The sequence below is a fragment of the Magnolia sinica genome, chromosome 1, assembly GCF_029962835.1.
Source record: "Magnolia sinica isolate HGM2019 chromosome 1, MsV1, whole genome shotgun sequence".
NCBI classification, from domain to species: domain Eukaryota; kingdom Viridiplantae; phylum Streptophyta; class Magnoliopsida; order Magnoliales; family Magnoliaceae; genus Magnolia; species Magnolia sinica.
In genome coordinates, this window is record NC_080573.1 from 13,010,761 (window position 1) to 13,028,809 (window position 18,049).

The 18,049-nt window shown below is 41.5% G+C and overlaps 1 protein-coding gene across 1 annotated transcript in view; it reads left to right on the forward strand.

Annotated features, from left to right (window-relative positions):
* Positions 1-13,406: 13,406 nt before the first annotated feature.
* The window catches only part of LOC131240285 (uncharacterized), a 35,511-nt gene continuing 30,868 nt past the window's right edge, over positions 13,407-18,049 (forward strand). Inside the window, exon 1 of the mRNA XM_058238415.1 lies at positions 13,407-13,626. Within this exon, the coding sequence (XP_058094398.1) occupies positions 13,512-13,626 (115 nt within the window). The 5' untranslated portion in view covers positions 13,407-13,511. The remainder of the gene's footprint in view (positions 13,627-18,049) is intronic.

Consider the following 18,049-nt stretch of genomic DNA (forward strand, 5'->3'; position numbering starts at 1 on the left):
AATGCTACACCTGATGATTAGGAAGCCTAAATTTTACCTCAGGTAATCTTCACGGTGGGACCCACCATTTTCACAGGACTACACAACTGGCATGTTGGTGGAAAAGATGAAACGACACCACAAGTAATTACTGGCTTGTAAGTGATAATTTCTCCATCCTAAAAATATACATATTTTCAACTATAATAACATATTTTACCTTGACATACTCTTCTAATGCAGAAGGAAAAGCCATCAATCAAACAATTAAAGTTGTCAAATCAATATAAATTTATACAATGGTCCACCAAAGAAGACTAAACTAGATGGACTATACAGCAGTTTCATCCAACCATACAGCGACTTGCAAGTGTCAAACTGGAGGACCGGTAGCATGGTTTCATCCACAAAGGGTCTTGGATGGAGCATTCCTTTAAATGATTATCGTACAGATTTCTATGTAAAAAAGAATTAAACACTTTCGTCGTCTTTACAATGTATAGATACAATCTATAAAAGGAATGAAGAAGCTAGCAGTAGATTTTCAAAGTAAGAACTTACAAGTTCTTGTCCTATCATCAATGGAGGAGCAAAGTGATAAAATCACACTAATCAGCCCAACCTGACCATCCATTAATGGCTATCAAATGATTGATTAAAAGTAAAATAGCAGGTGGTCCAAATTTAAAGTGAAAAAAATAAGTTGTTGAATATGAGCGCGGATTAGGTGCGGCCCTGGCCACCTTGATGTAGATATTCTATATCCACATCGTCCACTCATTTTTTCATATCATCTTAGGGCGTTTTCCCAAAAATGAAGTAGATCCAAATTTCCGGTGGATCATATTGCAAAAAACAATGGTTATTGAATGTCCCACCATTAAAAAAAATCCGAGGGCCCAAATGTAATGTTCACGTAATGTTTATTTACCATCTAACCTGTTGATAAGATCACAAAAACGTGGATGAAAGGGAGAAAAACAAATATCAGATTTATTACAACATTTTTAACCGTCAATATCTCTTCTTCTCTTCGAGAAAATTGTCATAAAATCTTTCCGCACCAGGTTACATTTTTATTCAAATGTAAAAATGTGTGTGTGTGTGTTAGGGGTGTACATCGAGTCGAACCGAGTCGAGATGGCCTCAGCTCGACTCGGCTCGAACAGTGGCTAACCTCAGTTCGAACTCGGCTCGGCTCGGTCCTCGAGCCTGACTGGCCAGCTCAGCTCGGTTCGGTCAGCAGCTCGGGCCGAGTTCGAGCCGAGTTCGCCATTGAGGCATTTCCACAAACACCTTAACTGCAACTTCAAAATCTCAATGTTTTACAAACAGAGGCAATGGTTCTATAGGTATTTTCTCAAACACCTTCTAAATAACATTAAAAAAAACAAAAACAAAGAGAAAAAAGTTATTTATTTCATGTACATACCTTCCTTGCCACCAGCCAAACCTTCCTTGCCACCAGCCACATTTTGTTGAGTCATTTTATCAAACAGATGGTGAGTAACATCAATGGCAAAGTAGCCAAGTCACCGAACTAGTTTGATCCAAGTTCGATTCGAGCTGGATTCGATCTGAGTCGAGTCGAGCTGGGGCCTGCTCAAACTCGACTCGAACTCATTTTCGAGCTCAAAAAATCAGCTCGACTCGGCTCAAACTCAGCTTCAAACCGAACCAAATCGAATCGAGCTTTTTCAAATCTAGTCGAATCGGTTCGTGTACACCCCTTATGTGTGTGTGTGGGTGGGTGGGTGATGTGTTACGAACATCTAACCCATCAATCAGATGCACCCTTCCATGATGGGACACATGCTTAAAAATCAAGTCAATCCATGACCTGGGTGGGCCACACCACATACAACAGTTGAGAGTGATTACCCTCCCATTGAAACATTCATAATCATTTATTGGGCCCACCAAGACGTGGTTCACAAATCCAGACCATCCATTGTATGTGTCCCACTTTGATGATGGGTCAGACCAAGTTTCAGCCGCATCCAAAACTCAGGTGGGCTCCACCAACTACTTTTATATGTTTTAGGCATGCCTTCGCATGGTTTTGTATGCTATGGCCCACATGAATTCCGTATATGGCTGATTTTTGGGATATCCCATAAAATAAAGGGGACCCATCAAATGCATAGTGTTGATGTTTGGCACACATCACAGTGGAGCCCACACAACTCGACTTATATATATGTGTGTGTGTGCGTGCGTGCGCGCGCGTGTGCACGTGTGCGTGCGTGGGGGGGGGGGACACCTGATAAATCAATTGCTCGTAGTTTGTGCAAAAAGGAACAAATACATAAAGGATCTCTCAAGCACGATCTATCGGACCCAGATTAGCTAATGAACCAGACGATAGCGAGTCTGGCTATTGAAGTGACATCACCATGTTCTTTGGGCCCCACCATGATGTATTTGTTGTATCCACACCATCCATCCACTTGGAGATATCATTTTAGGTCATGAACCAAAGAATGAGGCAGATTCAATGTAACATCCTGGAAAAATCCGTATAATAGCCCAAATTTCATCCACAAGTGGAACCGCCTGAGGACCATACCAGATGAGCTAAAAATGGCAAAGTGTGCGGTGGTATATAGAGTTAGGGCAAGTAGGGTCAAACAGCCGTTTGCGCATGGTTAGGGTTGCAAACGTGACTAGCCCTAATGCCAACCGAGACCCGAAAGAAATTTTGGAGATCTACTCTTCAAGTGAGTACCCCAATCCACTGTAAGGGAGCTAGATCGCGCATTAGGAGTCCGTTGATCTCGAAACTATAGGATAATCTCCATCTAACCGGGCTCGACGTCCATTGCGGGTACTGAGTCGGGATGTGTCTAAAACCACTCAACTTGAGGCAAAGGTCGGGTGTATAAGATGTACGAATGCCCTAAAAAGGAACCTGAAATTTAAGTAAATTGAGTTGTACACTCCTTCATGAAGTTGCAACTTTCGGACCGTTGGTTTACGGCCAAACTTATTATGTGGGGTAAGAATATTCCCCACACATATTTGTATAGTTGCGACCCCAATCGAACATCACCGACTGTTGATCTAACTCGAGGTCCCGACGACCGATCTGCGCGTCCGATCGTGCCGAGGTTGTGTCCTAGCATAGATCCCTTGATGGGGCACATACCCCATGGAATATCTGAGCCTGCAAGCCCTCCTGGGGCCCCATTAGTCAAAGATGACCTCCCTTAGGGTAGGTATGATAAACAAACAAAGTGACACTAAGGCCATCAATGCACAAACTGGCGATATATATAGCTCCCAAATTGCACCCCTTTCTCCCCATTCAAATTTGCAACCTTAGGCTTGGGAGAAAGGGAAGAGAGAAGAGAAAGGAGGAGCAAGAGTGAGGGTGCGGCTAATAAAAGAGGTTGCCCCTCTCCCATTCAACCCGCAATCTAGCTGTAACTTCTTCCGTTGTCGGAACTTCTCCAGCAACGACTTGAAGTAAGATCGTGGATTCCGCCCTTTGGCATAGTTCTTCTAATTGATTTCCACCCAACCCTTACAAGCATTATGCTCGTGTAGGTGGTCGACGAGTTTTCCCTAGAAATTTAACCCTAAAATTGAGTCCGATTTGGACAAGTTAATGAGAGGTGCAAATCGTTATTTTTAGGTTGACACTTATCAATTATTATGTTTTAGATAATGATTTGTACTTGTTAATTTGAAATTCGCATGATAATCTGTGTATTTTAATTTCAATTCATGAATTGCAAATTCTAGCTTAGTGATACCTGTATGTTCGATGAAATGCCTAAATGAGTAGATTGATTAAATTGATGGTCGTATTTGAATCTCATGACCCTTGTTGCTTGTTGATTTGATTGGATCGATAAATAGGACTATAAGAGTAGTCGGGTTAGTCAACAAATTTTTAAATATGCGTTGCCCGAATTAGGTTGGCCACCCCAGACACATTCGATTGATCCAAGTCAAACACAGACGATCAACAGTGTTTGGACTAAGCGGGGGTGTTTGCACCCCATGCCGATTGCCCCGATATTCGCCCGAATCAACTGAATTCATCTAATAACTGATTAATCTTATATATGTTCACCATGTATAATCACGACAGCTTGAATTTAGGATACCCGCATACCAATTGTGAAGGTCTACCAATAATCATTATCATTACGATCCTCAAGTCTTATGAGCTAGGCATAGTAGTATGGGACACAGTGTCCGTATTATCGGCCTACGCTGGGGTGACGAGCCTCCCCGCAGTGACCGTGAGCATCACTCTTACAACTTGCCTTTCGTATTTAACTGGGAGTAATGAACCCAAACGGATCAAGCAACACATGTGAGACCGTTGTAGCCGTCCCGTGCCTAGTGATTCAGATAAGACCACTGACCAAAATGGAGGTACTCTAGCTTCCCCAATTTGCTGGACGAATAGGCTTAATTAACCACTTGGCTAATATAATCATCCACTGCATTTCATTAGAGTAGGTTATAGCGAATCAGGAGTTGAGTTCGCATGTTGAGGGAGTGTTGACATTTACGAATCTGGCATCGAAGTTGCGTGTTGAGGGAGTGTTGGATTGTAAGTGCAGGCATCATTCCGTAAATCTCATTATGTGCATTAATAAGAGTACTTAGGAAATCAATGTTTAAATTGATTTATCATTTCCTATATTGATAGACTTGATAATATGCATAACTCATAATTAATGAAACCACTAAGTTGATCACTCACTTCCACTCTGGGATGATGTTTTAAAACACCAACCGGACGCTGACGTAAATGCAGGGACTACCGAGGCCGATGCGTTAGAGGGGGTGCACATGGACTCGGATGAAGAGTTCTCTTACTTCCAACTATCAGATGGGCCAATGTAAGCGGCACACTACTCGACATGGAGCATGGAGTGTTTGGGTTTAGTTGGACTGACACAGGACGACCCTAATTATGATGCATGTTCATGGACATAATTAAACAGCGGAAATAGAAGGAATAAATGATCTAAAATTCTAACAGTAATCATCATAACTGAGAAAATTATAAAGAAAACATGCAATGGAGCGGGCCATCACTACAACCATGGAGTATGGAATTCAATTACTACTTAGGTTGGATCCGGCGAGGGATGAGACCTCCCGATCTTGCATGGTCACACTCAATCGATCAATGAAGATCAATAATCCGAAGAACCAAGAAGTTTCTCAGATTAGGGATTTGAGAATTTGGGGGTTTAGGGTTTAGATCGGTTCTCAAGATTTTGATCGAAGAAGGATTAGCCAAAACTGAAAAATAGAAGGAAAAAGATTATTACCTTGAAGAAGTTGGAGGGGCCCAAGAAGAAATTAGAAGAAGATCAAGGGAAGAGAAGAAGCACCATTAGAGAGAAGAGAGGAATGAGGCAACCAAAGGATTTGCTTTTCATTAATCAATAATTGAAATTCGTGTTTAGGGCTTTAGCCCACTTAAATAAGCAAATAAAGACATAAAATTACTAAAATACCCCTAGAATAAGCAAATAAAGACAAAATTACTAAAAGACCCCTAACTAAGTCAAAAACGTGCAAATAACATAAGTACGGGAAAGTTTGGGCGCTTTTGGGCGCTCGGTCTTCTTTGTCCAATCTTTCTTCACATGTGTCTTCCCTGAGTGGGGTCTTCTATATGTCCAATCACATGTGAAAGGTCTTCAGCTCCTCAATAGTCGCTTATCCATAAGAACGGCACTTGTGGTTGGCGCTTTCTTCGTTGGTACACCTTGAATGCGCTTGTGTCCGCATCAATTCCCCTCAGGTAAGAAAAACTCGACTCCGACGAGTTGAAACTTTTGTAGTGCTCGAGTAGATCTGGATCAATACCCTGCAATGCGTCGCCCGACAGCCACGTAGATTCAGATGATGGTTTGTTCTTCCACTTGACAAGATACTTTTGGAAACCCCCATCTCTCGTGGATACTATCTCGTCATCCAAGATTTCTTCAATTGCTTCTTTATGGGTAATGGGTGGAGGAGGGGGTGGAAGGGGTTGGGTAGCAAACTCAGAAAAAGGCCATGAAAGGGACGATGTATCAACAATGGGAGTATGGGCACGGACTAGATCTTTCACATTAAAAGTTGGATTAATGCTCATTTCAGGTGGAAGGTCAACCCGATACGCGTTGGACCCAACCTTTTGTAATATCTTGAATGGTCCAGCACTACGCGCTTGTAATTTCTTTGTAGATCCTTGAGAGAATCGCTCTGGCCTTATTCGCATCATTACATAGTGTCCTTCTTGAAATTCTTGCACTCTACGATGAGAATCAGCTGAAACTTTATAATCATCATTGCTCTTATTTAACCGCTGTCTAATATGTGTATGCAAATCATGAATATGACGTGCGAATGCCTCGGCTGACTCAGAAGACCTTTGGGTAACAGACATAAGTAAGAGATCTATGGGCATTCTAGGTTTATAACCACTTACAATTTCAAAAGGACTCAACCCTGTAGATCTATTAACTGACCCATTATAAGCAAGTTCAGCAGTTGGTAAAATTAGGTCCCAAGTCTTAATATGTTCACCCACTAGACAACGTAGAAGATTTCCAAGGCTACGGTTTACCACTTCAGTTTGACCATCTGTTTGTGGGTGGTAAGCAGTAGAAAATTACAAACGAGTTCCCATAATGTGCCACAGTGTCTTCCAAAAATAGCTAGTAAATCGAACATCACGATCAGACACTATGGTTTTAGGTAACCCATGGAGACGCACCACACCATCAAAAAAGAGACGAGCAACATGAGACGCATCTGACGTCTTTGAACATGGGAGGAAATGCGTCATTTTAGAAAAACGGTCCACAACGACAAAAATAGAATCATGCTTTTTAATAGTCTTGGGAAGCCCGAGCACAAAGTCCATACTAATGTCCTGCCACGGAGCATGTGGCACTGGCAATGGCGTGTACAGCCCAGTATTTTGCTTTCTTTGCTTTGCCAGCAGACATGTTCGACACTACCCTAAAACTTTAGCTACGTCTCGCTTGAGGCTTGGCCAATAGAAACGATCTTCCACGAGGACAATGGTCTTATCACGACCAAAATGGCCAGCTATCCCTCCTGAATGAAGCTCCCAGATGAAGAATTCACGAAGGGACATATGGGGAATACAAAGTCTGTCTCCCTTGAAAAGAAAGTCATCTTTAAGAACATATTCATCCATAATATGCTGGTCACTAGAGAGCGACGCGTAAATACCCCCAAAATCAGAACATATGGGGTATTCATCTTTCAGTTGCTCAAATCCGACTACCTCTACACTCAAGGAGTTGAGCAACGCCACTCTCCTACTGAGGGCATCCGCTGGTTTATTTTCAACCCCGGCCTTGTGTTTCAAAACAAACAAATATTCCTGAAGAAACGCTACCCACTTGGCATGCCTTGGGTTGAGTTTCTTCTGAGAATGCAAATATCTCAAAGCCTCATGGTCAGAAAACAAAACGAATTCTTGCGGTAGGAGGTAGTGTCGCCAATGTCTCAGGGATTGCACTACCGCATAAAATTCTTTGTCGTAAGTGGAGTATTTTTGTTTTGCCTCATTCAGTTTCTCACTGAAATAGGCCACTGGGTGTCCTTCTTGACTCAACACTCCACCTATACCAACACCAGACGCATCGCACGCTACTACAAAGACTTTAGAAAAGTCAGGTAGGCGCATGACAGGAGCTTCCACCATCTTGCCCTTAATTTCTTTAAAAGCCTTGACAACGGCTTTAGACCACACGAACTCTCCCTTTTTCATGCACTCAGTAATGGGAGCCATGATCGTGCTAAAACCCCTAATGAACCGACGATAAAAAGTTGCTAGGCCGTGAAAACTTCGCACCTCATGAATGTTCCTTGGTTCTGGCCACTCAACTATGGCCCTGACTTTTTCAGGATCTGCGCGCATCCCTTCAGATGACACTATAAATCCTAAGAACACAACTTGGCTAGACATGAAAGCACATTTCTTAAGATTATCGTACAACTTTTCCTTCCTAAGGACACTACAGACTTTCTTTAAATGTTCAAGGTGTGATTCCTTGGTGGTACTATAAATAAGAATATCGTCAAAATACACCACTAGGAATTTTTTCATGAACGGCCTCAAAGCTTGTGTCATCACCCGCATGAAAGTACTGGGTGCGTTAGTCAAGCCGAAGGGCATGACCAACCACTTATACAGCCCATCTTTCGTCTTAAACGCCGTCTTCCACTCATCTCCTGGGCGTATACGAATTTGGTGATATCCACTCTTGAGGTCTATCTTCGAGAATATAGTGGACCTGGCCAACATGTCAAACATATCATCAAGCCTAGGTATAGGGAACCTATACTTGACAGTAATTTTGTTTATGGCACGGCTGTCTACACACATGCGCCACGCGCCGTCTTTCTTTGGCGTCAACAATGCAGGCACGGCACACGGGCTCATACTCTCTTGGATAAAACCCTTTTGCAGAAGCTCATCAACTTGCTTTTTCAACTCTACATGCGCTGCAGGGTTCATCCTGTAGTGAGGAAGGTTCGGTAGAGTAGACCCTGGGACAAGATCAATGGCATGCTGTATGTCCCTCATAGGTGGCAACTCATTCGGTAAGTCTTCAGGAAATACATCACTGTATTCCTTCAGGACCGAGGAGACCTCACAAGGCAACTCTGATGGAACCTCAGGTGTAATTTCTCTAGCCACAAGGGCATACACCATAGAATCCTCCTTAGCCTCTTTTTCAAAATCTCTTGCTCTGATTATATGTAAAGACTTAGGTTTAGATTTTCCTATTTCTCTAGGCTCACTTGCCTTCTCATCCTTCTTCTTCCCTAGTGTATTCTCAGGTGGCATGGGATTAAGTTTGATCTTTTTACCATTATACATAAAAGTACACGCATTTGAACGGCCAAAGATCATGACATTATTATCGAATAGCCACGGTCTACCTAGGATAACATGTCCCACATTCATAGGTAAAACATCACACCACAGGGACTCTTTGTATGACCCAAACTCGATGGGGACTAGACATTGCTGGGTGACAGGTAGGGATGTCTTGTCAACCCAAGAAACTTTATACGGGTCTGGATGAGGTGTGGATTTCAGTTTTAAGCGATTTAAAGTGCTAGTGGAAATCACATTCTGACAACTTCCACTGTCCACTATCACATTACAATTCTTTTCACCACACTTGGCAATAGTGTAGAAGATAGTGCTTCGACGCCAGTCAGCACTACTTCTAGACTGAGCTAACACACGCCTGACTACTGCAAGCGTTGCGTCTCCATCCACTTCTTCTTCATCAGTAAGTCCTCCTTCAGGGTAATACTCTTCAATTTCATAATCACCCTGGTCATCTCCACCTTCGTGGGACTCGCCTATAACTAAGATTCTCCCACGACTCTTCATAGGACACTGATTAGACATGTGGCCAAGGTTGCCACACTCATAGCACCTCACTTGGCTCATGTTACTAGGACCGGCACCAAGAACCCCTTTGCCCTTGTCCTCCCTAGGCCTAGGCGGAATGGTCGCCTGTGCCCTAGGTTGACTACCAATATTAGGTCTAGTTCCTTGGGAACTAGATCTAGTACTGGAGTCTCGGGACTCAAAACGACGAACGACAGGAGCCTTCAGATATTGCTCTAACTCCTGCACGACTTGATATGCTTCATCTAAGTTTGTTAAGGGCCGAGTAATAAGCTCGCGCTGAAGATCCGTACAAAGGTCCGTCTTGAAACGCGAGAGCGTTACTAGTGGGTCTTCTCGGATATCACATCGCATCACATACTCTTCAAATTTAGCGATATAGTCAGCGGCAGGCATTGACCCTTGGCGTAAGGATTGCCATTGGTCAAGGAGCTTCTGACGGTATGAGAGAGGAAGGTACTTCTCCTTTAACTTCTCTTTCATCTCATACCAATGTGTGATAGGGGCTCTACCAACTCTCTCTATCCTACACTCGGTGTTGGTCTAGAAGAGCTTGGCTTGACTCACAAGCTTCATCTTAGCAAACCGCATTTGACGGTTTTCCGACATGCTATACCACTCAAAGTAGTGGTCCATGTCAACAACCCAGTCAAGGAACGCCTTGGGATCCAAGCGCCCATCAAAACTCGGGGCCTCAACTCTCACACTTGTCATGGCACGCTCATCTGGATCATAGCAGTCTTGATGACCACATGTGGCTCGTGCCTTTCGCACCACACCACGACTGTTACCACGATCTCTATCCTCACTACCACCACGTGTGGCAGCACGTTCTTCAATGATTCCTTCCACTTAAGAGTGCGCATCTTCCCCTACAACGGGGTTTTCCTTTTGGGACGCCTTTAGTTGCTCCACTTTAGTCATGGTAGTGGTAATTTGGTTCTTAAGGCGGGCAAACTCACGCCTTTGACCCGCTTTTAGGGCGGTTATCTTTTGTATCAATTGAGCAAGTTGCTTAGATAACTGCTCGTTATTCATGGTAGGTTGAAGTCTGAAACCTCTACCTCTTCTCGTGGGCATACAATGAAGACTTGAACCAAACTCTACCTAACTAGACTATTAGTTGTTATGACTTTCAAGATGAATGTGATGAATGCAAAACTACTATGAACTGACACAATTAAGTTGAAACAGGAAACAACTCAAATCTGAAAATTTTTCAGATTAGGAACTTTCTAAAATTAGAAAGTTTCTAAAATTGAAAACTTTCTAAACTTGGAACTTTCCTAAGTTAAACATAAATAAAAAATAAAAAAATCAAAACCCTAATTTGATAACTCGATCTAGACAAAAACCATGCAAGCCTAGGCTTTGATACCAAATTTGACGCAAGACGGCCCTAATTATGATGCATGCTCATGGACATAATTAAACAGCGGAAATAAAAGGAATAAATGATATAAAATTCTAACAGTAATCATCATAACTGAGAAAATTATAAAGGAAACATGCAATGGAGCGGGCCATCACTACAACCATGGAGTATGGAATTCAATTACTACTTAGGTTGGATCCGGCGAGGGATGAGACCTCCCGATCTTGCATGGTCACACCCAATCGATCAATGAAGATCACTAGTCCGAAGAACTAAGAAGTTTCTCAGATTAGGGATTTGAGAATTTGGGGGTTTAGGGTTTAGATCGGTTCTCAAGATTTTGATCGAAGAAGGATTAGCCAAAACTGGAAAATAGAAGGAAGAAAATTATTACCTTGAAGAAGTTGGAGGGGCGCAAGAAAAAATTAGAAGAAGATCAAAGGAAGAGAAGAAGCACCATTAGAGAGAAGAGAGGAAGGAGGCAACCAAAGGGTTTGCTTTTCATTAATCAATAATTGAAATTCGTGTTTAGGGCTTTAGCCCACTTAAATAAGCAAATAAAGACATAAAATTACTAAAATACCCCTAGAATAAGCAAATAAAGACATAAAATTACTAAAAGACCCCTAATTAAGTTAAAAACGCGTAAATAACATAAGTACGGGAAAGTTTGGGTGCTTTTGGGCGCTCGGTCTTCTTTGTCCAATCTTCTTTCACATGTGTCTTCCCTGAGTGGGGTCTTCTATATGTCCAATCACATGTGAAAGGTCTTCAGCTCCTCAATAGTTGCCTATCCATAAGGATGGCACTTGTGGTTGGCGCTTTCTTCGTTGGTACACCTTGAATGCGCTTGTATCCGCATCATGGACACCATGTTGCCATATTTTTTTGTAACTGCATATTGGGCCCAGCCGTGGAGCCATGCTCTGGATAGTCATACCACATACATTTAGCTGATTTATATGCTTTAATTGTACTTATTTAAGAGTATGTTACACCGTTTGGTATAATTTCATGAATACTTAGATGACAGCTAAGAAATATCGAAGAACCCCACTTCTGTAAAGCATAAGTGACGTTTGAAATCTCGGGAGTCTAACATTTACTCGACCCGAAATTCGGGACGTTACATTCAAATCTCAAGTGGAAGCACTGAAGAAAACAATAAAAACAGTGACACGCATAGTTGAAACCTTCCTAGGGCCCACTATGATGTTTATTTGAGATCCTACCTGTTTATAAGTTAACACATGAAATAAGGGAAAACACAAGTATCAGCCTGATCGAAAACTTCTGTGGCTCGAAGAAGTTTTTAATGGTAGGTGTACAATCCCCACTATTTTCGTGTGGCGGTGTTCACTTGAGCTTTGGATCTACCTTATTCTTTGGCTAATGCCCTAAAATGATCTCTCCAAATGGCTGAACGGTGTGGATACAACACATACATCATGGTGGGGTTCACAGAACATGGTGACGTAGTCACCACGTTTTGTGGGCCCCACCATGATGTATGTGTTGTATCCACACCGTCCATCCATTTGTAGAGATCATTTTAAATTATGATCCAAAGAATGAGGCATATCTAAATCTCAAGTGGACCCCACCACAGAAAACAATGCGTATTGGACACCTACCATTAAAAACTTCTTTGGGCTATAAAAGATTTTGATCAAGCTAATATTATGTTTTCCCTTATTCCATGTCTGTATTAACTTATAAACAGGTTGGATCTCAAATAGACATCATGGTGGGCCATAGGAAATTTTCAACGGTGGGAGTCACTGTCCCCACTCTTTTCTGTGGTGGGGTCCACTTGAACTTTGGATCTGCCTCGTTCTTTGGCTTATCCCCAAAAATGATCTCTCCAAATGGATGGATGGTGTCGATACAACACATACATCGTGCTGGGGCCCAAAGAACGTGGTGACGTCACTTCAGTAGCTGAGGCTCGCTACTGTCGGGTTCAGTAGCTAATCCGCGTCCCGTTCTACCGTAACACGTGTGTAGTGATGCAGTGGGTATCAAACCTCACAAATAACTTGCAAGAAGGGAAGCTAAAAGGAGTAGAAAATTCTGATTAATTTCTTCTTTGGGAGCGCTCAAGCCCAATCCATCAATCTGGACCATCCGTTAGGTGCAGTTCGTATTTAATGGTCTCTAGAAATAATTAACACCATTTGGGTTATCCGATCCGTCTGTAGATTGGCCTTATCTTTTATAGCCATTGATTTTCCAAGCCATTGATGGGATGTTTAAGATGGTTCGGTGTGAGTGATTCTTCAGAACTTTAGGCGATCCATGACAAGCCCTAGCTAATTGACGGTTTAAATGACTGGTTAGGTCTACTTTTTTACAAGTGATCTTGACCGTTAATTTTAAATTCCATTGATCTGATGCTTAGAATTATCTGATTGCTGTCATTTTTACAAGATGGACCTTAAAATCTGTTCTTTCCGTAATGGACGGTTCAGAAAGGTTGATTGAAATAATAAAATGTGCCAATAAATTAACTAGGAGACCCATAATTTACAGTACTGAGATGGGCACAGGATTATTTCTACTCTTCTTGGCTGTCAATGGGCCGGGCTGGGGTAGGCCTCGGCCTATTCAAAGGTTCGAGCCCGGCCCATTGTCATGCCTTTGTTTGATTTCTCTCCCTTTGGGTTGGAGCGAGCCTTCGAACGCTACAATGGCGTCGATGAAATGAGAAGAATTATAGATTGAAGAATGTCGAAGAAACTGTTTTCAAGGTTGGTCGGTTTATTCAGCTCTCGAACCTTTATCGGTACGGACAGGCATGGCAATCGATATTTCACCCGAAATGAAGAGGTCGATGGTATCTGTAAGCTCTCTCTCTCTCTCTCTCTCTCTCTCTCTCTCTCTCTCTCTCTCTCTCTCTCTCTCTCTCTGTGTGTGTGTGTGTGTGTGTGTGTGTGTGTGTGTTGAACTGTTGACTGATCGATGGTAGGGAGTTTGATATCCATACCCACCTTGATTGATTTGCATACACCCACCTTCCTTTTTGGGAATTAAAATAGCACACTTTTGTATTTTTTTTTTTTAAAAAAAAATTCAAAATGGAAAATGGGTGAGAAAAAAAAAAGGTGCATGTAGGCAGTGATGCAGTGGTGCTCAATATAAAATCTTTAATTAAATCAAATTTGTTTCTGGGCATTGTCCATTCTTGGTGTATTTACAGTTTTTCCACTTGGGTTATCTACGGAGCTGGTTTTTTTTTTTTTTTCTTGTAATTCAATGGTCCGTCCACATGGGAGTTTGAGCCATTGGTTGTCGCAAACAAGGCATGTTCAGATTCGCTATTGAATCAAAATAAGAAAAAACTTGACAAAGCGGATGTGAACGAATGGGAGTTTTGTTAGGAACATTCATATTGTGGGTGTGTTTGGATATTCAATTGAACTGACTTGCAATTATGTTCGTCTTAGGGTGGACTTTGAAGAGACACAAATGCAAACTGTTTAATTTTCATTTCCTCAAGTAAAACTGAATGCCCATAATTCATTTGGGCAAGAAAAATGCAGCCTAATGGTGTCTTTTGATATTCAATCGAACTGAGTTGTAATAATCCAATTCAATATAGAACAAATGACCAAGGTCTGTGTGACACGAAATTAACTTCGAAACTGCAATTGGCATTTTAGTTGAACCTGAAATGATTGGAATCTGAATTTGGGGTGAGCCCCTCATTATGAATTGAGAGTCACTAACCTCACCTTGGTCACTTCCACTTCATTGAATTGAATTATTGTAGTTCAATGCAGTTGAACATCCAAAATCAGCTTTTAAGATAATTGCAAAAGTTTTGGTGGTGATTCTTGTTTGCTTGGATGACTTGTGTAATCTTGTTGTGCGGGTTTAAGGGAATATATGGGCAGCTGGGAAGAGAGCTTAATAAAATGGTTTGATGAGACATGGTAGTATGTGCTAAGTGCTAACATAATTCTTGATACAAGGAGTATGATTTTGCTGGCATATTTCATAAAATCACTCATTAAAAAGACCAAAACAAAGTCCATGACCAGTGCTGTCCAGTACTTTCATTTGTTCCAACTCAAAAGTATTTTCTCCCTTCTACTCTCATTTTCCTTCTTCAACATTCTCTAGGTTTAGATGGAGCGGAATGGTGGAACGAGATTCACGTAGCGACCTCACTTAATTGGGAAAGGCTTAAATGATGATGATGATGATGAACATGCTCCAGAATTATTATTTTTAAAAATTTTTCCCTTTCAAAAAATAAAAATTCCTTTTCCTTGTTTTTCCCTTTGTGATAGGTAAGTCTCTAGGATACTTCTTTGTGGACTCCAACCTATAGTTGCTGACGTTGCCAAATTCTCCCATCCTCCAAATTGGTCCCGAGGTGAGGATTAACCATTTACACTAAAAGCTGTAGTGAATACAAGCACAACTACAACTACAATCCAAGTCGATTCATTATGAAGAGATTTTAAGGGTATGCCGCTTTGAAGAGTGAGCCAAATCGATTCCTGTGTTTCTTTCATTTGTTATTTGCTCCAAGTTCAGTTGAAGCTATGATTTTTAGGAACCTTCTACCTAATTTCCGCTTCCTATCGGAACCTTCCTCATGAGCTTGAGTGCAAGTTCTTGTTTCTTAGCCATTTGTACTTGCTAACATTTTGAAATATGTGCTTCTTTCTCTTGTGCACCAGCCCATTACTGATGCCCTTCGCTGTTTGTGCAACCATACGTGAATTCGCTATGTTTAAATTGAAGCAGGAAAATTTCGATGCCTTGACCTTCGAGAGGGTATAACTTTGGACATGGGGTATGTTCCACAGTTTTACTACTTTTAGGCATCCATCCATGGATAGACATCTAATTGAATGGTGCTACAATTTTATGAACTTATTTGCGTAAAATTTTCTAGAAATGATGGAAATTTTGAACGATATAGAAATGCAAAAGGATTGTTAAGAAAGTGGTGAGGCTCTAAACTTGAGGCTTATGATGATCTTTACAATAGATTGGGGGTTAGAGAATGAGAGAAAAATGTCTTCAAACTTGCAAAAATGAGAGAGAGAGGGTAAGGACTTTTAGATGATGTTAGATGCATTAAGAGGGATGACCAGAGGATACTAATTAAGGACAATGAGATCAATGAAAGGTGGAGAAGCAGTTTTCAAAACTTATTAAATGACAACCACTTTGAGAGAATATGTATAGAAGAAACCATAAACTTAAAAGATGTTAGAGACAGAGTCCATAGATACTTTCGTAGGATTAGGATATTTGAAGTGAAAGAAGCTTTGAGAAAGATGAAATTGGAAAGGCCTTTGGACCAAATGGTATACTGATAAAGGTTTGGAAGTGTGTAGAAGTTATTGTGTTATTTTGATTGACAAATCTGTTCAACAAGATTGTAAGATCGAAGAAAATGGTAGATGAATGGAGGAAAAGTTCCGTGGTACTTATTTATAAGAATTAAGGAGATGTATAGAGTTGCATTGACTATCATGGCATTAAACTTATGAGCCATATTATGAAACTTTTGGAGATAGTGATTGAGTAAAGACGAAGGCATGAGATGAATATATCAGAAAATCAGTTTGGTTTCATGCTAGGGAGGTCTATCATTGAAGCTATTTCCCTACTTGGACAATTGATGAGAAATGTAGGGAGAGAAGGAAGAATCTCCGCATGGTCTTTATTGACTTAGAGAAAGCTTAAGATAGGGTCCTTAGAGAGTTAATTCGGTGGGTGTTGGGAAGGAAAGGAGTTTCCAGAGGATATATTGACTTGATTAAATATATGTATGAGGGAGCGGTAACAAATGTGAGGACCACTAGTGGAGAGACAAGTGAAATTCCTAATTACTATAGGCATGCATGAGGGGTTAGCATTGAGTCCGTACCTTTTGGCATTGGTTATGGACAAGTTAACGAGACATTTGTAGGAAGAGATCCCATGGTGTTTGTTTGTAGATGGCATAGTTTTGATTGACAAGACAAGGGAGGGCTTAAACACAAAGCTAAATTTATGGAGGGGTGCTTTGAGTCTAAAGGATTTAAATTTAATTGGACTAAAACAAAGTATACGGAGTGCAATTTTAGTAAAAATAGAAGTGGAAACGAGGAATTAGTTAAGATTGTTGACCAATAAGATTTTTTAATCAATTTCGACCGAAGAGGCGAACTCATTGGAACAATCATTTTCAAAAGATGAAATCAAGCAAGCAGTGGCAGAATTGGTAATGCAGGGGCATTTTCACACCGAACTCGAGTGGGCTGGCCTGTGTGAAGCGGGGGCACACTCGGCGTGGGTAGCTCGTGTGAGGCGGGACCCATGTGAAGTGGGGCCCACGAGGGGGGGGTCGGCCGAGGGCCTAACCTGAGCTATGAGATAAAGGGATTGATTCACCACGCTCTATCAGTTCGAGCTTTTAGAGCAAGTGATTAGTTGTCTTACGTCAAAAGTGGTATTATAGTGGGAGGTTTCATGTTCGAGACTCCTCACCGGGGGTGATTAATGCATGGGCGTTTTCACACTGGGTTCAAATAGGGTGGCTTGTGTGAAGCGGGGGCACACTCGAGGTGGGTGGCCCATGTGAGGCAGGACCCATGTAAAGTGGGGCCCACGACGGGGGTTCAGCCAAGGGCCTGACTTAGGCTATGAGATAAAGGGATTGATTCGCCACACTCAATCAGTTCGAGCTTTTAGAGCAAGTGGTTAGTTGTCCTGCGTCAATTGAGCAATGATAAGGCTCCGGGGCAAGACGGTTTCCCGATAGCATTTTTTTCAGAAATTTTGGGAGTGCGTGAAAGGTGATGTCATTGGATTCATGCAAGAATTTCTCAAGAAAGGTATAATCGCATCACAACTAGGGGCTACTTTTTATGGCTCTGATTCCCAAGAAGGAAGGAGTATGAACAAAAATTTATTTATATGCACGGGGAGGGGGAGGGGGGTTATATAAGATTTTAGCAAAGGTACGGGCTTTAACGTTTAGGAAAGTGTTGGAGAATGTTGTTTCAAAATCTCAAGGGGCTTTTGTGGATGGTAGACAACATCTAGGTAGAGACAATTAGCACATCTAGATAGAGGCGAGTATGAACAAAAATTTATTTATATGCACAAAAAGATAAGGAGAGTACAAACTTCTTGACTAGCATAAGAAGATAACATAAATATGTATTATTTTACTCAAGGCCCTTATGACTGATATAATCCTATTTATGACTGATCTAAACATGTATAAAGATGGTGGTTGTTTTGTTTCAAGAATA